This window comes from Mytilus galloprovincialis, chromosome 7 (genome assembly GCF_965363235.1).
Source record: "Mytilus galloprovincialis chromosome 7, xbMytGall1.hap1.1, whole genome shotgun sequence".
Lineage (NCBI taxonomy): Eukaryota > Metazoa > Mollusca > Bivalvia > Mytilida > Mytilidae > Mytilus > Mytilus galloprovincialis.
The window spans coordinates 81,184,657-81,209,291 of NC_134844.1; the positions used below are offsets into that span (position 1 = coordinate 81,184,657).

At 31.5% G+C, this 24,635-nt stretch overlaps 1 protein-coding gene across 2 annotated transcripts in view; it reads right to left on the reverse strand.

Moving 5' to 3' along the window:
* Positions 1–24,635, reverse strand: part of LOC143083784 (soluble guanylate cyclase 88E-like) — a 193,504-nt gene that overhangs the window by 23,254 nt on the left and 145,615 nt on the right. For both annotated transcript variants that reach the window (XM_076260126.1, XM_076260124.1), the window contains exon 5: positions 21,341–21,461. In XM_076260126.1, the coding sequence (XP_076116241.1) occupies positions 21,341–21,461 (121 nt within the window). The remainder of the gene's footprint in view (positions 1–21,340; positions 21,462–24,635) is intronic.

Consider the following 24,635-nt stretch of genomic DNA (forward strand, 5'->3'; position numbering starts at 1 on the left):
GACTCGTTGACACAATTTGTAATGCATTTCTGTAATTCATTGTATACTAATGTTGTGTTATATCTTGACTCGCTATTTTTAATATGTACCACCTTAATTTAGTATGACAATAAATGTGTACCTATGTACTGGTTCTCTGAACAACAAATTTAACAAATTTGTGAAAATGTTCATTGCCGTACTCCTAACTACAAAATTAATATATTCAAATATACATATTGTCGTTTTAATTAATGTCATGTTGTCCTAGGTTAGAGTTGTTTTATTCACAGACTCACTACATCTTTTTGTAAGTACTACTTGTAACGTCAATATTATATAGGCACTTACATTTTTTTGATAGAGTAAAGCAATTGTTAGTTTATAATAGTGTGTTTATTATGTTGTAGTGTTACACTACTGTCTCAGGTTAGTTAAAAGGTCGGCTCCTGTTTAAACGTGTATTAAACCAGCTGCATTTTAAAGCAACTGTCCTAAGTCAAGAGACTGTTGTTCAGTGGTTGTCTTTTAATGGTGTGGTTCGTAAGTGTTTCTCTTTCCCTTTTTTATACAGATTAGAACGTTGGTTTTCCTGTTTGAATTTTTTTACACTAGCTATTTTGGGCCCTTAATAGTTTGCTGTTCGGAGTGACCCAAGACTTCACGAAAGCCGTATTTATATGTTTTATACATTATGACTTGGATGAAGAGTTGTCTTATTTGGCATTTTGCACTTATACCATATCTTCTTATTTATAATAATACTTTTATTCTACTAACAGCTGCATCTGTTATTTTCACAAGCAGCGACAAGTATTTGACACATATTCTGAACGGTCACATTCTAACAATTATATTCTATTTTCAGTTAGTAGAATGTAACATGTAAAGAGAGTGGGATGAAGATAAGAGTGGAAAATTATTACTGAAATGTAAAAATCTAAAGTTGTAACGGGTTGGGTCGGAAATGTACTTCTAACTATCTGGCCACCTAAAGCAAAGTCTTTAGTTGTTTGTAAGAACCCATTATTATCCGATCAAATCGTATCTTATTTTTTTACGTAGCAACCAGGCTGTCTGATTTGAAAAAAATGAAACGTAAGCTTTCTCTGCCTTCTTAACAAAGGGTTAATTGTCGAACCGCAGATTTATAGTTCTAACTTATTTATACCACAGTTATCTTTCGGCCTGACAACATATTACACATTTTTAATTCAAATAAAACTGAGAATGGAAATTGGGAATGTGTCAAAGAGACAACAACCCGTCCATAAAGCAGACAACAGTCGAAGGCCATCATTGTGTCTTCGATGCAGCGAGAAACTCCCGCACCCAGAGGCGTCCTTCAGCTTGCCCCTCAACAAATTTGTATACTAGTTCAATAAAGGACGTCATACTAAACTCCGAATTATACACAAGAAACTAAAATTAAAAATCATACAAGACTAACAAAGGCCAAGGGCTCCTGACTTGGGGACAGGCGCAAAAATACCGTTACATGTTTTTTCAGTTCTCAAACCCCTTCTCAAATGTCTAGCAAATGTAGAAAAAACAAACGCACAACAATACGCACAGTAAAACTCAGTTTCAGAGAAGGCAGAGTCCGATGTCAGAGGAGTTAACAAAAGGAAAATAAACAAAATGACAATAATACATAAATACATTAATAACAACAGACTACTAGCAGTTACTGCCATGCCAGCTCCAGACCTCAATTAAACTGATTGAAAGATAATTTCTTCAACATAACCCGTGTCATGCCAACAACTGGTTTTAAAATAAATGTGTTTAATTCCGATGCAAAGACCCTATAAGTGAGTCAATATTAAAGCCAAAATATGCTATCTTTAATGACCTGACAACAGTATCGTAACTATATCCCTTTCTTAATAAGTTTGTTTAAATTTTTTTTTTAGCTTTTGGGGTGAATACTGACATTGTTGTGCTTTGTAAAGAATATTACCATAAAACATTGGATGTGAAATACCTAAAAAGTTGGCATATCGTAATGTCAATCTTTGAATTGAAAATAGACTTTTATTTGGCCAGAGAAGAAAGACATGTGATTTTCTACTTTAAAAAAAAAATCTAGCAAATCATCTCAGGTCCAATTAAGCATGGAAAAACTACTGCTGCTAAAGAGATGGAAAAAAACGTGTGATACATTGTTAAAAACATTTTTGTTAATGAATACTTAATTAAGCAGTATGCTGGAGCAACCAAATCAACCATAGGCTTTATGATTAAGTTATCATTTTGTAGAAATCAGGAAAATAAGAAGGCCAATCGTTGTGACTTTAACGTAATCAAAATATGATTGGATAACTAAAATTCTATTTTAAAACTAATACCATAGGTCAGATTAATCATTCTTACAGGATTTTGTTTTACAGTTTTACAGGTCTAAATTTTTAAATTACGTGCACTTCTGGATTATTTCCATATTTTAAAAGTACGCAAAATGCAATTTCATTCGTATGATTAAACGCTGTTCTATTGTGTATAATTAATTGTCACTTGCGTAAACCATTTATAGGATTATGTCTTATCACGTAATTGGATAGAAAAGGGTAGTCAAGTCATAATAATAAAAAAATTGTTACCTGTAATTTTATGTGGTCGGATAAATTGTACTTTTTATGTTCGTAGAATAGAAAGTTATACATTGTTGATTTCTGTATGATTGTTATACGCATGTGTTTTAATTGTACTGTTTGTAGGCATGTACAGTTATGTGAGGAAATAATACAAAAATATGAAATTATACTTAGAAATGGCTGCTAAATTTTTAATAAACTTAAGTAGTTTAAATGTAAATGGTACTAATAATAAAGCTAAAAGAGACAGAGTAATTGAATGGATTAAATGTCAAAATAGTTCTATTTGTTTTTTACAAGAAACTCACTTTGACGAAAGAATAGAAACAGAAATAAGAAATAATTCAGAATATGATACATTTTGCAGTCACGGAACGACCTCTAGTAGGGGTGTGGCTATTCTCATTAAAAAGTCTCTAAATTATAAGTTGATAAATAAACACAACGATGTTGATGGACGATTAGTTCTTCTTAACGTAGAAATTGATGAAAGCGTTTTTACACTAATGTGTATATATGCACCCAATTGCAAAAGTAATAGAAATATATTTTTCAAAAAAGTTAATAATATATTAAAAGAACAAGGGATAGGAATTACAATAATGGGGGGAGATTTCAATGATACGATGAAAGGGATAGACAGAAAAGTACTAGTTCTGAGGTAAAAAATATCCAATCAGTAAATAGTTTAAAATCTTTAATAAAAATAAATAACTTAACAGACATTTGGAGATATTCAAATAAGAATAAACAACAATATACTTGGCGGAGAAAAGATAAATCGCAGGCAAGTAGGATTGATATGATTCTTATAGGTTCAGACTTCATACCACTAGTAGAATGTTGCAAAATTAAACCTGCAGTTATTAATTCTACGGATCATCAAAGTGTTTTTATGAGATTTAGAACTGGTGCATCAGAAAAGGGAAGGGGGTACTGGAAAATAAATAATTCTATATTAGAAGATAATGACTACATAAAATTAGTTGATAAAGAACTGGAAAGCTGCTTTAAGGGTAATCGTAATTTACAAAATCTTGGTTTAGCATGGGATATATTTAAAATAAAGGTAAGGAAGACAACTATAGCTTATTGTAAATCTAAAGCCAAACGTACAAGAGAAAATTTACGAACTCTTGAAAAAAAATTAGAAATAAAATTGAAAATTAGAGATGAACAAGAATCTGAGAATAACTTTTTAGATAAAGATATTGAAGAACTTGAAAATAATATTACCAAAATTTATGAACAAAAGGCTAAAGGGGCTCAAATAAGATCACGTGAGAAATGGGTCGAATTTCGGGAAAAAAATAACTCGTACTTTTTAGGTTTAGAAAAACAGAGACAGGTAAAAAGTCAATTAATAAATTAAAAGGGGAAAATGATGAGATTTTAACAGATCAAAGTGATATATTATCTAATATTAAAGAGTACTATAAAAAGTTATACTCGACGCACAGCCCTGATAAAACATTAAGTGATAAATATATATTTGAGACAAAACTAGAGAAAGAAATGGATGAAAATGATAAATCACTCTGCGATGGGGATATTACAGTAGAAGAATGCTCAGATGCTATTTATAAAATGAAACTTAATAAATCTCCTGGATTAGACGGCTTAACAGTTGAATTTTATAGAAAATTTTGGGATAAATTAAAGTTCATAGTAGTAAATATTCTTAATAGTGGATATAAGATCAAACACTTACATACTCACAGCGTACAAGTGTATTAACGCTATTATTTAAAAAAAGGTAATCCATTGTCACTAAATAATTACCGTTTTATTTCTCTTTTAAATATAGACATGAAACTTCTATCGTATGCTCTAGCACAACGATTGAAAAAAATCTTACCAAAACCTGTTAAAGAAGACCAAACTGGATATGTAAAGAATAGATTTATTGGTTTTAATCTAAGACAGATACAAGATATCATTGATTTCACTGATTTATACAAAATTGAGGGGGCTATAGTCTTCGTTGATTTTTCTAAAGCGTTTGACTCTTTAGAATGGAATTTTATGTTTTCAGTTTTAAAACATTTTGGATTTAATGATTCTTTTATAAGATGAGTTAAGACTTTATATAGCGATATTCAAACATGTGTTATGAATAGTGGTTGGATATCTGATGTCTTTAAAAACACCAGAGGTATACGCCAAGGATGTCCTTTATCTGCATTATTATTTGTTTTATCTGTGGAAATTATGGCTTCAAGATTAAGAAGCAATACTGATTTTAAAGGTGTAAGAATCAAATTAGATTGCAAAAGTCATAGTATAAAAACTTCGCAACTAGCAGATGATACTACTTTATTTTGTTGTTCTAAATATGACGTTCAAGTAGCTATGAACGAAATTGAAATATTTGGTTCTTATTCAGGATTGAAATTAAATAGAAATAAAACAGAGGGGTTATGGGTAGGCAAGCTTAAATCATGTAAAGACAAAATTGAGGGAATCAACTGGAGTAATGGACCAGTCAAAACTCTTGGCATATACTTTGGGCATTGTAGGGAGGAATGTGAAAAATTAAATTGGGAAAATAAAATTGAAAAGATGAATAAATTATTTTGTTCTTGGCAAAAAAGAAGTCTTACTATTTTAGGAAAAATTTTGATAATCAAAACACTAATTGTGCCCATTTTTACTTTTGTGGGATCTGCCTGCATAGTTCCAGAGAAATATTTAAAAGAAATAGAAAAAAGTTGTTTTAAATTTGTTTGGGATAATAAACCAGATAAAGTAAAAAGAAATTCAATTATTGGTCCATATGAAAAGGGTGGATTAGATATGATAGATATAAGGAGTTATTTCACTGCTTTAAAAGCTATTTGGGTAAAAAGATTAGTAAATGATTGTGATGGAGGTTGGAAAATTATACCTCAACACTATTTTTATAATTTTGGGTCAAATTGGTTAGTGTTTCAAACAAACAGTGGGGATAAGCCAGACGAAAGCATTGAACACATCCCAAATTTTTATAAAGATATCATTAAATGTTGGAAATTAACTGGTGGAGGACTAACAAAAAAAACAGAAACATTTACAGACATAAGAAAACAAATATTATGGAACAATAAATTTATTAAATTTGAAAATAAAGCTATATTTTTAAAAAAAATTGGATTAAAAGCGATCTTGTTTATATAAATGATATCATAGATGAAAAAGGCTGTATTTCTCACGACATCATTTTAAATAAACTAAAAAATAAATCAAAATGGATAGCTGAAATTAATTTAGTAAAGAAACCAATACCAAAAGATTGGGTAGCAACTTTAAAATCGGAAAACTCTGTAAAAAGAAACCAATTTATAATGGAAGGTTTACCTATAAAATTAGAATCACTACCAAATAAACTTTTATATAAGTCTCTGATAAATAAAAAAATTGAACCAGCTATTGGACCTAAAAAATGGCTGCGTATATTTAATATAGATGATGTGTTATATCAAAACAATTTAAATACATTTTATTCATATATTTAAAAGAAAATAAACTCAAAATTTTTAGATGGAAATTACTACAACATATTCTACCTACAAAGAAACTTTTATGCAGGTGGAAAATTGTAAACAATAGTTCTTGTAATTTTTGTACACAAGAAGAGGATTATGATATGATCACTTCTTTATGCTGTGTCCGTATTTAAAACTTTTTTGGAATAAAATAGATGATGTTTTAAAGAACAGTAAAATAACGTTTAAGATAAAACTAAGACACTTGATATTTGGATATAAAACTTCTGACGAAGAATATTTTGACTTTAATTATTTTTTAACAATTGTTGGTTTTTCAATTTACAAATCCTATTACATATCTGATCAAAAGACAAAAAATGTCAATGTTTTCTCAATTTTTCTCAATGAGTCTACATATAAAAAGTAATTTCTTAGCAACTATTAGAAAACATATGAATAGTCATACTAAGTGTATTTATTTAATATATATGTAATATGTATTTTACAACTTTTCACTACCCTGAGTGATTAGTGGATTGTAACAGGGAACATCAGGAGGAGCTTGGACTCTTGAAGGATATTGTAACAAGCCAATATTTGAAATAAATATTTAATTATGTTGTTAAAAAAAAAAAAAAAGAAAAATATAACACACTGTGTACCAAGTTGTCAACTGAAAGCAAAAAAAATAATAGATAAAAACAATATTTTTCTTCTAAGGTAAACTTTAGATGAGGGAGTTAGAACCTGATTATATCAATAATTTCTTAATGAATCATCGGGGAGTTTCAGAAAAATATCAAAAATAGTTTATAAATCATGTGAGTACCGAAGCACTGACCACTGAGCAGCTTATATCATCACGGACCAACATTCCACCAACAGTGGTATAAGCCAAGTTGTATCATTAACACTTTAAATAATTCATGTATCCGAAACTATATTCTGAATTTAAAAGTATAAAAATTATCAAAATAAAGTAAAGAGTAATTTTTTTTATATATGTGTCTGAAACCCATTAAAATATGTAGCAGTCATTGATAACTATTAAGGACGTGTGACTTTATTAATTTAAGTATTCATTAATATTCTACTGAAGAAGTTTTTATTTTACTTAATACCACTAATGATTTAGTTATTCATAAGATAATATACACTACGTAAAAATGGAAGAGAATAGAATTCATGACAAAAATCTCTTTTTTGTTGATCTTATATTATTTATATTTTTTCTGGGAACTATTTTTCTCTATCTCCTTCAGGTTTTGCCCAAACCAAACAAAATGGTATAAAATTATCATTCCATGGCAATTACTCCTTAAATGAGTTTACTTAAGATTACGGCAGAATTTAGCCTGTTTAATTGTAGATCGTGTCTTTGTTTTGCTGATACATTTTAGTTGAAACTCTAAGAAATCGGGGCATTTAAATGTTGAAAATATGCCGCAAGACTCTATGTTTTGACACAAAAACGCACAATAAATGGTAAAAAATGGTTGATTTGAGAATTACTATCTTATTTTAAGATTTTGTCTCGCTGATCATTTATGCCTTTTTTAGTTTGTTTTTATCCAGATATAAGACAACAACGCAAAAAGTTGATAAAAATTAACTCTAAAGGACAATAATTCAGAAAAGGAGTCGTCCAATGATAACAAACATATTTACTATTGCCTAGATCTTGTCTTGCTAATTATTAGTTCTTATTTTTGTTTCTATTTTTCTATTTATCAATAATATCTATTTAGATATATGACAAAAACACCCAAACAATTATTTATAAAAATCGACATTAAAGTGCAATAACTTCAATGAGGCGTCATCTGACGATTTGCATCATGTTTTTTTTATATGTAGATTCTGTATTGCTGATACATGTATATCTTTTTTGTATTTTAAAGGTTCTCACTTACTAATTTAATTCAAAATTTAAGGCAAAAAATGATTAAAAAAATGTGTAAGTTATTCTTCATTCAGGTTAAGTCGTTTGACAGTTTTGATTTTAAATGGACGATAGATAATTCTCATATTTCTTAATATTTCTGCCCCAGTCAGATCTTCTCTATAGGTAGCAGTTTTGAAGATAACAGACACATTTTTTTTTATTCCATTGCTCTATTTTTAGACATGTCGTCCGCGTTGGTTAGCAGTATTCCCCATTCGAAACTTTACGACAGATTGAAAGAGTTGGTCCTGTTTTGTTTCATAAAAAAAGAAGATTGGCCAACGTGGATAAATAAAAGCAACAGTAGTATACGGCTGTTCAATGTATTTTGTCTAAGGGAGGAACAAGGCACAAATACAGTTAATATCTATAAAAGGTACCAGGATTATAATTTAGTACGCCAGACGGGCGTTTCGTCTACATAAGACTCATCAGTGCGCTCATATCAAAATAGTAATAAAACCAAACAAGTACAAAGTTGAAGAGCATTGAGGATCCAAAATTCCCAAAAGTTGTGCCAAATACAGCGAAGGTAATCTATGCCTGGGATAAGAAAATCCTTAGTTTTTCGAAGTATTCAACGTTTTGTATAATGGAAATTTATAAAAATGACCACATAATTGATATTCATGTCAACAGCGAAGTGCTGAACTAGGCTGGTGATACCCTCGAGGACGAAACGTCCATCAACAGTGGCATCAACCCAGTGGTGTAAATAATTATCAAAGGTACCAGGATTATAATTTGATACGCTAAACGCTTGTTTCGTCTACATAAGACTCATCAGTGACGCTCATGTTAAAATAGTAATAAAGCAAAACAAGTACAAAGCTGAAGAGCATTGAGGATCCAAAATTATAAAAAATTGTGCCAAATACGGCTATGCCTGGGATAAGAAAATCCTTAGTTTTTTGAAATATTCAACGTTTTGTAAAACAGGAAATTTATAAAAAAAAAAAAAAATTACCACATAATTGATATTCATGTCAACACCGAAGTGCTGACTTAAGTATGCCTCTTATTTTGACTTACATTTAGGAATTCAGTTTCGGTTGAAAAGAAAACTTCAGCTTCTCAACTGTGAACTTTCCCATATTTATATTCCAAGTGATGCCATTGAAATCATCCCTTTTCACGAATGTTACATACCGTATTATACTTAATACGGATTGTAATAACATGAGCAACATGACGGGTAAAAAATGTGTAACAGGATCTGCTTACCCTTCCGGATCATTAGATCACCCCTCTTTGTCTGGTGGGGTTCGTGTTGCTAAGTCTTTCGTTTTCTATATTGCGTTATATGTACTTTTGTTTATCTGTTTGTCATTTTCTATTTTGAACATGGCGTTGTCAGTTTATTTTCGACTTTTTCTAACTGGCAGTACAAGCTCACGTTAGACAAAAGTCTTAAGTTTATGTAATTTTTGTATTTCAAGTTCAGAAACCCATTAATGAAGTTTCGTGCGTATGATCAATCCTTTACATTATCAAAATCAAGGAGACAAGGTATAACGGCGTTGAGAACAATGCTATGCTCATATGAAGCTATAATGTAAATAAACTCATCATAGATACCAGGACTAAATTTTGTATATACGCAAGACGCGCGTTTCGTCTAAAAAAGACTCATCAGTGACGCTCGAATCCAAAAAAAATAAAAAGACCAAATAAAGTACGAAGTTGAAGAGCATTAAGGACCAAAATTCCTAAAAGTTAAGCCAAATACACTTAAGGTAATCTATGCCTGAGGTAGAAAAGCCTTTGTTTTTCAAAAATTCTAAATTTTGTAAACAGTAAATTTATAAATATAACCATATCAATGATAATTCATGTCAGCACAAAAAGTGCTGACTACTGGGCTGGTGATACCCTCGGGGAAATAAATCTCCACCAGCAGTTGCATCGACCCAGTGGTTGTAAATAAACTCATCATATATACCAGGACTAAATTATCTATATACACCAGATGCGCATTTCGTCTACTAAAGACTCATCAGTGACGCTCGAATCCAAAAAAGTTAAAAAGGCCAAATAAAGTACGAAGTTGAAGAGCATTAAGGACAAAAATTCCTAAAAGTTATGCCAAATACAGCTAAGGTAATCTATGCCTGAGGTAGAAAAGCCTTAGTTTTTCAAAAATTCTAAATTTTGTAAACAGTTAATTTATAAATATAAACATATGAATGATAATTCATGTCAGCACAAAAAGTGCTGACTACTGGGCTGGTGATACCCTCGGGGAAATAAATCTCCACCAGCAGTGGCATCGACCCAGTGGTCGTAAATAAACTCATCATATATACCAGGACTAAATTTTCTATATACGCCAGACGCGCGTTTCGTCTACAAAAGACTCGTCAGTGACGCTCGAGTCCAAAAAAGTTAAAAAGGCCAAATAAAGTACGAAGTTGAAGAGCATTAAGGACCAAAATTCCTAACACCGTTATGACATGTACATATCATATATCATTTGTCACATATTATGAGAATAAAAAGAAGAAGATGAAGAATGAGACGACAAAGAAGAAGATGAAGAAGAAGAAGAATATTATCCGAAAAAAGTGCTTAGTATTGTTACGTTTGCTTTTATCATCCACTATAAGGCTAAATAAGAGTTAAGTGATTTATAAGTATTGATGTTTATTGAATTTTTCTTTATCTTAACTTTTGTGACACAAGTGCTCGAAATTTAAAAAAAAGGGAGATTTGAGATCTCCAACATAAATAATTGCCTATCAAAAACCCGAACTCCTCAATAGTTTTTTTTTTGTTGTTGTTGAAAATATAATAGTGATCACATAACTTATTTCTATTAATTTGAAAACCATTATCTGACGAAAATATCTTGAAATGCTCTGATGGTACTTTCAGATGATGAAAACGAACAATGTTTATTTATATCAAATCTGCTTCAATGAAACTCATGCTAACTTCTTCTGGAATAAATGGAATACCAATTTGGATAAACTAATATATTTCAAGTACAAAAATACAATGATTCATCACCGGTATCTTAATTACATACAAATGATGAATATATGTTGTTTATCAAACATGGAACCAGCCATTGTTGAAGAGGCATTGAAAGGCAAATATGTCAAATATGATCTATTACATATATCAGTTTCTACCAGATGATAATGGATTTAAAACGAAAAAAGACTTTATTAAGATTTGAGGGATAACTACTTTAAAGCTTAATAAAACCTTAAAATAGAAATTTGGCATGATTTAAAGGTGACAGATGTTATTTTGGCAAATCAACTAGGGTTACTCAGATGAAGGAAAAAATAAGCAAGTATTCTTGGTTGTGTGTACGAAGGCCATTCTTGAAATAGCTAAAGAGTTATAACTTTGTATTGTTGATTCTTCTCAAAGAAACCGGTCAGCTCGAAGTGTGAAAAATATGCCTAAAATAAGGTCCAATGATTGACTTCCAAAAAGAGAAAAAAAACTTGTTATACAATTCTGCGCATAGCTCCAGTATAATAATATTAACGGTACCAATTTTCCTGACCAGATGCGCATTTCGACAATACATGTCTCTTCAGTGATGCTCTTGGCCAAAATATTTGAAATCCACAGCTTTTATAAAAGATGAAGAGCTGTAATTCAAAAGATCCAAAAAGTATAGCCGAATCCGTGAAAGGAAACAGAGCTTCGCATGAGGGAGATACATTTCTTAATTTATAATAATTTTTAACATTTTGTAACAGCAAATTTTAATTACACCAAAAATCCGTATTTTCATGCCAGTACCGAAGTGTATAAAGAAGAGTAATTAGAAATCATTTTATATAAAAAAAAAAATAATATGCATCATTGTATTTTCCACTGGACATTTAAAAGAGCGCATATATATGTTAATAGATGTTAACTCTTTGTGTATACTCCCCCCTAAATTTCTATGAAATAAAAAAAGCCACAAAAAACTAGTACCTAGTGAACTCAAGATATCCAGGAATAAGCTTTCATCCTTTCGAGTTACTGGTTTAAAATACCTTACTTTTTATTACCGGCCGTAAAATTCTATACCATTCAACACGTTTAATATTGTTGCAACTAAAGAATATTCTAAAGCATCAACCTATCTCGTCAATACTTATTGCACTTTTCCACATTATCTTTGATTTTTACTTCAAAGAATCCGCTGGGTATTTGTTTCTTAATGCTCAAAAACTTTTCAATTAAATGTCAAATGGATATTAGCCAATATTTAATTATTAAGGTCTTTCCTCTCCGCGAGGAAAGACCTTATTGTTTTTCTAATGTTTTTAAGGTCTTTCCTCTCCGCGAGGAAAGACCTTATTGTTTTTCTCCTGTTTTTTTTTTTTTTTTTTTCATCCAGCATTTGTTTAACATGGCCTCCCCTTGTTTCTATTGGAGTTATCAAGACCAAATATGGACCATTGGTAGACCTTATCATGAAGTATTACCAGATGAGGCTGTGTAGGATTTCATCATCCCCTTTAGAAGTTATCTCCCTTTTATTGGTTTTTTTCGACATGGCCCCCCCTCGTTGTTTTTGAAGATATCATGACCTTATTTGGACAATAGTTAGATCTCATCATGATGTGTTACCATATGAGGCTGCTAAGGATTTCATCATTCCCTATGAGAGTTATGTCCCCTTCAAGCAATTTCTTTCTTTTACATTTTTCTCAAAAAGTATTCAAGATAGAATCGATTTGAAAACGGCAACATGTACAGGACCAGATGGCAATGTTAATTAACATATACAATCATTTTGTTGTTAACCCTTATAAGGAGTTTTTCCCTTGAAAAAATATAAACAATTTTTGAAAAATTGTATATCGAGAACCGGAAGTCGTAAAGACTTGGGACCTACACCAATAATCTTAAGTTCATGTGACCTTTAATTTGAATCCAAGGTCAAAGGTCACCGAGTGCAAAAAAAAATTACGCTGCAATTTCAAGCTTTCATATTAAGAAAACGATAAGAGTTTGCTGCATACTTACAGCGTATAAAATGTTCCTCTCGACGAGCTCTACATTTTATACACTGACCTCAAAAGAGTCCGACTGTCTGTTCAAAAGTTACGACGGGATGATTCTTAAAAGTATAGTATTGTGTGTATATCTTTTTAAAGGTAACAGATATCAACCTACTATTAACTGCAAAGATGATCAGTAGTTCAAGACCTTCAATTTGAGGTCAATGTCAGGTCATAATGAAATTTCACCTTGACCTTCACATTTTACTATGACCTTGACCTTGTAATATTTGAAAGGTCAAGTGGTCCTGAGTTGAATGGTGATAGTCCCATGTCTCTACGACTTCCGGTTCTCAAGTTTTGTATTGCATCATATATTTGATGATTAATTGTGACCTTGGTGAACTTTGAAATTGTCCCAATTCTTTTTCTATAATGTTGTCCTTCAACTGTAGATCATTTATCATTTAACAGATTTGAAATATCTATTGTCGTTTTAGAGATAATGCAGTTTGAAATTTTGTGAGCGGAGGCATGTATTTCTGAATCAACAAGAGCTTACCACTTAAAATGTTTATTAAATTGAAGAAGTTAACATAGTTATATGTTTGACCAAATACCAAAAACATTCCATGTAAAAAAACACCAAAAAATCAATTTGAAATTTTTATGTTTTGCATTGACTTTGTAAGTTTCATAACTTCTATTTATATAGTTGATATTGCATCATTATTTGCACTTTGTCAAATGGGGTCATCTGATATATCAAATTGAAGGTCTTAATAAACTCTACTTAAAAATGAAAATTTTAAACCCTTTTTTTATCCCAGGGGGACTGGTGGGGTCATTAAGTGCAAACATTCAAATTTCTCAGATGGTAAGGTTGTCGCATATCAAATGAAAGAACATAAAGCGTACATTTTAAATTTCAAATTGACGTTTTCCAAAAATGGGTTGGATGGGGTTATTGAGTGCAAAAATAAATTTTCTTTTAAGATAGGGTTGTTGTATATCAAATGAAAGGTCATGATGTGTACATTTGAAATATCAAATTCCCAACCTCCAAAAATTAGTTGGATAGGGTTATTAAGTGCAAAAATCAAACTTTCTAGAACATGGCGTTGTCGCATATGAAATGAAAGCTCAACTACTCTATGTTACATATATCATACTTCCAATCTCAAAAATGTAGGCGGATGAGGTCATTAAGTGTTAAAAGCGAAAAGTTTGAGAAGGTATGCTTGTCGTATATCAAACGAAAGGTCGTACAAAGTACATTACGAAAACATCACTTTTACAGGAAAGACCTTTCAATTGTTTTACAAACAATTGAGATACTAGTTTTTTCTTTTTTTTCTTCCAGCATTTTTTTGGCACGCCCTCCTACCGCTTCTATTGGAGTTATCAATACCAAAATTGAATCATCGATAGACCTAAACATGAACTTTTACCAGATGAACTTTTGTAGGATTTCACCATCCTCTTTAGAAGTAATCTCCCTTTTATTGATTTTTTTCAACATGGTCCCCCACAAATGTGTTAAAAGATATCATGACTTTATTTGGACAATATGTAGATCTCATCATGATGTATTACCATATGAGGCTGCATAAGATTTCATCATCCCCTTTGAGAGTTGTATCCCCTTGAAGCAATTTCTTTTATTTGCATTTTTCTCAAAAAGTATTACAGATAGAATTGAATTGAAAATGACAGCATGTATTAGAACAGATGGCAATGTTTATAAACATAAACAATTAATTTGTTACTAACCCTTATATGGAGTTATTTCCCTTTAAAAATTTAAAATAATTTTTCAAAAATTCTATTTCGAGAACCGGAAGTCATAGAGACTTGGAACCTTCACCAATAATCTTAAATTCATATGACCTTTAATATGCACCTAAGGTCAAAGGTCATCGAGTGCAAAAAAAACAATAAGCTGCAATTTCAAGCTTACATATTAGGAAAACGATAAGACTTTGCTGCATACATACAGCGTATAAAATGTTGTTCTCGACGAGCTCTACATTTTATACTATAAGTCCAAAAATGTCCGACCGTCTGTTCAAAAGTTGCAACGGGATAAGTCTTAAAAGTATAGTATTGTGTGTATATCTTTTTAAAGGTAACAGATATCAACCTACTATTAACTGCAAATATGATCAGTAATTCAAGACCTTCAATTTGAGGTCAATGTCAGGTCATGACGAAATTTCACCTTGACCTTCACAGTATACAATGACCTTGACCTTGTGATATTTGAAAGATTAAGTGGTCCTGAGTTGAATGGTGCTAGTCCCATGTCTCTACGACTTCCGGTTCTTAAGTTTGGTATTGCATCATATATTTGATGATTAATTGTGACCTTGGTGAACTTTGAAATTGTCCCAATTCTTTTTCTATAATGTTGTCCTTCAACTGTAGATCATTTATAATTTAACAGATTTGAGATATCTAGTGTCATTTTAGAGATAATGCAGTTTGAAGTTTTGCGAGCGGAGGCATGTATTTCTGAATCAACATGAGCTTACTACTTAAAATGTTTTAGAAATTGAAGAGGTTAACATAGTTATATGTTTGACAAAATAACAAAAACATTTCATGGAAAAACAACACCAAAAAATCAATTTGAAATTTTCAAGTTTTGCATTGACTTTGTAAGTTTCATAACTTCTATTTATATAGTTGATATTGCATCATTATTTAGACTTTGTCAAATGGGGTCATCTGATATATCAAATTGAAGGTCTTAATAAACTCTACTTAAAAATGAAAATTTTAAACCCCTTTTTTATCCCAGGGGGACTGGTGGGGTCATTAAGTGCAAACATTCAAATTTCTCAGATGGTAAGGTTGTCGCATATCAAATGAAAGAACATAAAGCGTACATTTTAAATTTCAAATTGACGTTTTCCAAAAATGGGTTGGATGGGGTTATTGAGTGCAAAAATAAATTTTCTTTTAAGATAGGGTTGTTTATATCAAATGAAAGGTCATGATGTGTACATTTGAAATATCAAATTCCCAACCTCCAAAAATTAGTTATATAGGGTTATTAAGTGCAAAAATCAAACTTTCTAGAACATGGTGTTGTCGCATATCAAATGAAAGCTCAACTACTCTATGTTACATATATCATACCTCCAATCTCAAAAATGTAGGCGGATGAGGTCATTAAGTGTTAAAAGCGAAAAGTTTGAGAAGGTATGCTTGTCGTATATCAAACGAAAGGTCGTACAAAGTACATTACGAAAACATCACTTTTACAGGAAAGACCTTTCAATTGTTTTACAAACAATTGAGATACTAGTTTGTTGTTTTCTTTGCTTACGAATTCGCGTAATTATTGTCAAATTAATTTTTGTTAGACATTGGTTATACCATGACAAAAGCATTACCGAACGAATCTTCAAATTAGAGTAACTGTATCCACTCGCACGGAATAAATGCACCCAAGTCAAATTTGTCTGGATCATTTAAATTTTATATCTATATGTCAACTATGTATCTGTTCATGAAGGATGTTTATGGGCATCATTTGAATACTATACTGTACTTCATTTCTTTGCTAAATGTTCAAATACATACATTTGGTTTAATCTATTCCTACAAGTTAAGTATATATTGCATAACACATACCTAATTCTCAGCACACATTCGCACCGTATGGTATCTCTTTTCTTTCTCTCTCGACCAACCGCTCGGAGAAAAGAATGAAAAGAAGATACGTCTCTGTTAAATAGCTGTCTCATTGGAAATAATACCACAGCTGCTTATTCTGGTAAGGCCAATTGTAAAAGCCAAATGAGAAGGACTTGACTTATAAGATCAGTATTCAGCACAAAAAAAATAATTGATGAAAAAGACAAAAGTACCAGTCCTAGATCCCAGAGTATTGTCAGGTTCAGTTGAATAAATCGTATATTCCAACCAAACTTTCATTTAATTCAACTCAAATGGATTTAGTTTGAAGACTTGAAAGTCAAACATTAATTTCATAATTTTTCTATGGGGATACTGGCAACAACCTTACCACATATATTTGACTTATCTTTGAAAATATTGAGAGCTAATATATATAAAAGACAGTAAAGGTACAAGAATTAACTAAACCAGGTTCAATCCACCATTTTCTACATTTGAAAATGCCTATACCAAGGCAGGAATATGACAGTTATTGTCCATTCGTTTGATGTGTTTTTTCATTTGATTTTGATTTACGAACTTTTCCTCGGAGTTCAGTATTTTTTCTGATTTTTTTACTTTTTCTAAATTGAATACTTAGTCTAGAAGACGTTTACCATCTACACAATATGTCAAATTCTCCTTTTCAATCATCCAGATGTATCTTTAAATATTATTTATAGATCAGATTCAGTCTCGGAGGAAATCTCCAAAAAAACATGACACACAATAAGCACGCTATTGACAGCTAAAATAATTAGAAAAGACTTAATTTGGTGATTCCAATTGTCAAAAGGATATATAAATACAAGTTTCCACTCGTAAATTGTACGGCCATATTATCTATTATTACATTTTTCCTTGGTATAAATCTCGACGTCAGTTGCACTTTTTTCTTTCATAACAGATTTGTACTATAAAGGGTGATATAAGGGTTTTGTCCCATTTACGTGACTCTTTATTGGGGTTCATATCTACATAAATGGAATAAACACATTTATTTGTTTGATAAACGTTACAAATTTAACAATGTTCACCAGCTTTTTATACAGGTTGTTTAGGGGAATTTTGTATAAAAAATACATGTTTTCTTAAAACGTTCAACAAATTGAAAAAAAAAAGTGTTTGTTCTGACAAACACTTGATACTCAAGGTAGATAGAAAAACAAGATGAGTTAAATGATGCATTTTGAGCTCGTCCTTTTAATCAATATACAATAGCTATATCGCGGTGTGCACCATTTTTATGTGTGGATCTTAATGTAGAAAAATGTGATGCATAACTCAAAACATAAGAGACTCTCCAGTTTTTTCCACATGAATGTCTTAATTAATTTAAAATAAATGGATTTTTTCAAAATGGTTTGCAGTTAGAAATACATATAGTAAAACGTTATGTTCTCTACTATTCATAACCCGAGTTATTTCTTTCTTTTTTTCTTTTTTTTTTGTTGATCTTTTTGCATTTCTTAGTGGACCTTGTTCGAACGATTCCAGTTGTTGTTCACACTTCATAGGAAAGGTATTTTAACATTGCTCTTGACTGATATATTTCAGAAAACTTGTTTATATTCTGCCAGTTAAGCTAGTGGTTGACAGAAAAGAAGTAATCTTTATTTTCTGTTAATCATCACATTGATACTACGGAATATCGCTGTTGTGCATAATAATTACCGAATTAACGAATCAATTGAAAGCCGAATAGAGGTAATTCATGTTCCTCATCAACCTGTTTCTAATCAGCAGTGGCGCATGAGGGTAGATATGCTAGGGGTCAGATTCTGTACATTGACATGTCATCATTCACTGTACATGTCTGGCGTAAAAAAAAATATAAGCCTGGTACTTTGATAACTATTTGTAAGAGGTAATAACAAAATTTTGCATCTCCATCCACCATATTTGAATGTCCCATATTTCTTTCAAAAAGATATATTCATGATATTTTCCACGTGTCTCACGTGGCTTTTTTAAAATTTTAAATACCAGGTTTAATACGTCATTTCCTATATAAAGAAATGCCTGTACCAAGTCAGGAATATGACAGTCGTTTTCTATTGGTTTGATTTGTTTGAGCTTTTGATTTGTCATCCGTTTTGAATTTTCCTTGGAGTATTTTTAAGGGAAACAAAGTTTACAGTACCTTCAGGGGGAAAAGTGGTATATCATTTTCCTGGTGTTTAGTAAGAGGAAGTCATGTTTAGAAAGCTGCAAATTGGATTGGTGAGGTTTTTACTATATAATTTCTGAAAAATTTAAATGGCACTATGTTTGTTGTAGAATACCCCGAAAAAGCTTTTCTCTAAATAAGATTTAAAATGACAATTGCTCTACATTGAAACTACTAAAAAGCTAAATTGGAAGATGGCCATACAACTTCTTAACTTCAATTAATCATAAAAAAAAATAACAAATTAGAAAACGGTAGTATTGTCGCCTACGGAGAAAAACTGCTATCGTAATTTCCCCTTTAAGCACAATTATGTAAATGAAACGGATGTTATTGACATGTCATGAGTTACTGTTCGACTACTAAATAATAGTAAGTTATTACTTCCAATACCTGAATATGCTAACAATAACTAGGGAGTAACATATTATACATAAACACTTTTCGAATTCTTCCTCATAAATCTATTAAAAATGTATTTGATATTATTAAATGAAAAAAACAACATTCTTGTAAAAAGGTATTTGAACTTATCAAATTAACCTGACATGACTTATAATTAAAAATTAACCGGGTTAACCAGCTAGTTATTTGAGTCGTAAATATAATCGTTTGTAATTACACAAGATGACTGACATCTTCGACATTTGATAGATATAGTTATTAACCTTTCGTGTACTTTTACATTTTGTTTTTAAAGGTTATTTCTGATTTGAGAAAAATTTTCATCACGGTATGAAATATCCGAGATTATCCCATGTGATATATTTAACTTTAATTTTATCCGTGCACAAAATGAAGGGGAAAATTCCGAATTTTTAATGTGTACATTCCCCTACAAATAATTTAATAAAAATGAAGTTGTGAAACCTAGGCTTATGTTTAAAAAGAAATATTCGTCGTGTTTACTAATTTTATTGTTGTTTGTTTTTTGTTTTTATTTTCGCTCATGCTCAACATTAAATCACTTAAATCTGGCTGTACAATTGGCTGCACAAAAATAGTCAAGAGGTTTTGCATGGAAATTACTGTATTTTCAGGTGCACAGCTAGTACTTCCTAAACTCGAGCTATTGTGATCAAATGAAAATCTTGTTCTTTTTAATAGCCTCCTTATCACATAATTGATATGCGATGTACTAACCGACATGAGTTGGCATACCGGTTACCTTCCATACCTATAAAGTTTATAAAAACATTACTGACCTGAAAACAGGGTAGCATTTCCGAAGAAGGTAGGAAGAAACATCAAAAGCCGAACTCCTAAGTCGAACACGAACTGACCATGAAATACGAAAAACGATAACTACCAAAAGACAAGTCTATAAAGCATAACATAGGAAACCAAAGAGTGAGCAAACAATCAAAAAAATACAAAGAAAAACGGTGGTAATATCATGTGTTCCTGGGGGATGAGCAGATTCTGTCACCATCGGGTTGCTTATATGTAAGTACAAACCCAGTGATTAGCATAATTATGTTGGTCACATTCAATGAAAAGGGAAGTGATTATTCAGAAAGGACATCCATTATAAAACACACAAAAAAGTCCTTGCAGTGTTAACGTGTCTGGCGTATTAAATTTGATAACTATTAACTCTAAGAATGTTTAGTGTCTTTATGGCTTTTGTGTTTTCCTTTTAGGGTTGTTAATGAAGATTCACCAAGAAAAAGATATCGGACGCACGAAATTTACAAAGTTCTTGTATTATTTAATGAATAACAGTAATATTTTTTCTGTCTATTAAGAAATAACATAAAAAATGTGGTGCACACTGAATCACGCTCGTATCGGGTTTAACAGTGGGCACCACATTTTTATGTTATTTCGAATAGACTGACAAAATACTACAGTTATTTCTTATAATTCAATTCTAAATTCCATTTTAAACCGGCGTAAATCATGAAAATACGTTGATGACGTCATAGTCACATGACAAAATTGTGTCTATGATATGATAATCAAAACGACTTCAGCCAAACAGAAGACGCGTTACATCGAAAATTAAATTATACTAATATAGTTCTATAAGATGATAGATAAGTATAACCAGCTTTACTTGTCACTGAATCAAATATATTTTGTTATATCTATATTACAAAACTATAATAAACTATAAACTGTGAAGAATTATTCTTCAATAATATTTTTTCAGCTTATGTAAGGCAATACAAATTTGGCTTCAGATAAAGTATCCCGTCTACTTCTGTAATGACAAGATACCTGCGATTTATTTAACAGTTTTCGTTTCTATAAAGTACTTTGTGTAATTCTGTATTATCACTGCAAAATGATTGACAAATAACCAACATTGCCCTGACGGGTTTACAGGATGAATTTATATTCTAAGGATTGAAGCTTCTTTTCGTATGGATGTTTTCTGTCGTGACTTTGTATACACACATAATTAGAAAATTTTATAAAACAGATTGACTTAAAACCATGGAAATGTCGGATGCTAAAATCTCTTATATAATTACTAAATAGTTACAGTCATAACATAGTAGGTCTATACAAATGTTAAAATGCGTACTTACACTGGAATACCAAGGAATATTATTTGGTCCCATTCTTTCATATATAACATCTGCCCCTTCAAATGTAAACACTTTCCATCGTCGTCTTCAAGGAAATCGTCAGATTGTGCTTGAGAAGTGCCTTTTGTGAAAAGGAAAATTTATCTTACAAAATCAAGTTTATTTCATACAAAAAATTCCCCGTTTCGATCTCATTCAATCTTGTTTTAATTTGTTTTAATTCATATTGGGTCAAATACCAAATAAAGTGCATAATATGTAGTGTTTATTAATAGTCCCGTCACTTCATAGGAGGAGAATAGGCACTAGTGGTTTGAATTAATATTCTGAATGCAAGTATTTCTTTATAATTTGAGGTACATATCGGTAACAGCCGTCCAGCACACTGACCACAGAATAATAAAGGGGACCCATAATATGTTGTTACAAATACATTCGGATGAAAATTATAGTATGCTAATTATTAGAAATATGTGAATGTAAACTGTCATTTTCCATGCTACGTCCACAATCTAATATCATCGTTTTCCAAATTTTACATCCCCAGTCTTGATATGCCCTGTATTTATACAGTAATTAGTTCTAAAACATTAATTGTTTATTTTCTTTGGTTACATCTTCTGACATCAGACTCGGACTTCTCTTGAACTGAATTTTAATGTGTGTATTGTTATACGCTCACTTTTCTACATTGGCTAGAGGTATAAGGGGAGGGTTGAGATCTCGTAAACATGTTTAACCACGCCGCATTGTTGCGCATGTCCCAAATCAGGAGCCTATGGCCTGTGTTAGTCTTTATTATTTTTAATATTAGTGTCTTGTGTACAATTTGGAGTTAAATATGGCGTTCATTATCACTGAACTAGTATATATATTTGTTTAGGGGCCAGCTGAAGGACGCCTCCGGATGCGGGAATTTTTCGCTGCATTGAAGACCTGTTGGTGACCTTCTGCTGTTGTCTGTTCTATGGTCGGGTTGTTGTCTCTTTGCCACATTCCCCATTTCCATTCTTAATTTTACTTATTGTAAAAACACAAAAAAAAAATCACTAGGGACAAAGGTTTAGCCTAGAAAGACTTTTAAATAACCAATTTCCATGCTTTGATAGGTACATTTCCAACAAAAGATCACAATATACGAGAAAACCATTAATGAAATGCCTGGCTTGTGATAGGAACATGAATGCATTGGTGGCCTTCGGCTGTTGTCTGCTCTTTGGTCGGGTTGTTGTCGCTTCGACACATTCCCCATTTCCTTTCTCAATTTTATGAATTACCTTTTTTGTTAGATATAAACCCTGCACCTTTCAATCAGCAGAAAAAAAAGAGATTGACAAAACTAAAAAGTGAAGAGGATGTCAACTTTACTCTATAGTAACGGTATACTGTATTAAAGCCCAAAGTATAACAAAAATCAAAATCATACCGTATCAATTATTATAATTAAAAGCTCGCAGTTATTCTTACTATTTTATTGTTTACACGAAATAACCTCGCTTTATATACTAATATATCAGTTTGTGTACTTCATTGAATATTTTATACGTCATAACTCATGAAGGGAGAAGTATTGCTTCAAGTTAAGAAAACTGCTATATATACAAAAGTTTTAACAATAATGTTATTACTTTTGTCACCGAAGAAGGCCATTTGTTGAGCCGAAATATTTGCAATTATTGTATAATTTATATCATCTGTTCAGTTTTTCCATCTTTGTGCAATGATATTCAACACTTTTTAGTGTTTTGTTTTCCATCTATTTATCGGTATTGTTACACAATCTTTCAGACTCATATATCGGCTGCAGTGCAGGCGATTTGGTGTCACGATATCACAGTTGCATGGGTTCGAATCCCGGCGAGGGAAGAACCAAAAATTTGCGAAAGCAAATTTACAGATCTAACATTGTTGGGTTGATGTTTAGACGAGTTGTATATACATTATGTACACAGCCATGTATCACCATCATTGATGGCGATCCGATGGATACATCTGTTGTAGAGTTGTCACTGACTCAGACGTACTTATAAATATAATTATTTTCTGTGACTGTATATTACATTAATTTGTAGGATCCTTTACTATAGATAATTTAGCTGATCTGTAACAACAACATCTTCATGCCTTATATATCATGTACTGTAGTACGCCGCTAGATTAAAACTGACGAGGAAAGGTAACACACGGCCAGCGAAATCTCTTTTTTTGAGAGCCCAGGTGGTCGTGTGGTCTAGCGGGACGGCTGCAGTGCAGGCGATTGGGTGTCACGATATCACAGTTGCATGGGTTCGAATCCCGGCGAGGGAAGAACCAAAAATTTGCGAAAGCAAATTTACAGATCTAACATTGTTGGGTTGATGTTTAGACGAGTTGTATATACATTATGTACACAGGCATGTATCACCATCATTGATGGCGATCCGATGGATACATCTGTTGTAGAGTTGTCACTGACTCAGACGTACTTATAAATATAATTATTTTCTGTGACTGTATATTACATTAATTTGTAGGATCCTTTACTATAGATAATTTAGCTGATCTGTAACAATAACATCTTCATGCCTTATATATCATGTACTGTAGTACGCCGCTAGATTAAAACTGACGAAGTAAAGGTAACACACGGCCAGCGAAAGCTCTTTTTTTGAGAGCCCAGGTGGTCGTGTGGTCTAGCGGGACGGCAGCAGTGCAGGCGATTTGGTGTCACGATATCACAGTTGCATGGGTTCGAATCCCGGCGAGGGAAGAACCAAAAATTTGCGAAAGCAAATTTACAGATCTAACATTGTTGGGTTGATGTTTAGACGAGTTGTATATACATTATGTACACAGCCATGTATCACCATCATTGATTTAATCTTAATGAGTTTTAATCTAGCGTCGTACTACAGTACATGATATATAAGGCATGGAGATGTTATTGTTACAGATCAGCCCAATTATCTATATTAAAGGATCCTACAAATAAATGCAAGATACAGTCACAGAAAATAATTATATTTATAAGTACGTCTGATATATATATATATATATATATATATATATATATATATATATATATATATATATATATATATATGTAAAGAGACCTAAGTGTTAACGTCGGTGAATACCAAGTCAAATAGAACACAACTTACAAGTATTGGTTACCAGACAAAAACTGAGAAAAACCTACGGAGAGTTGTAACGGAAAATGCTTCTTAAAATTGAATGAAGTTTGAAATTTATTTTATACTGTTATGTGATCAAAGATATTTGTAATTGATTTGGCTTGTCTTTAATATAATGTTCA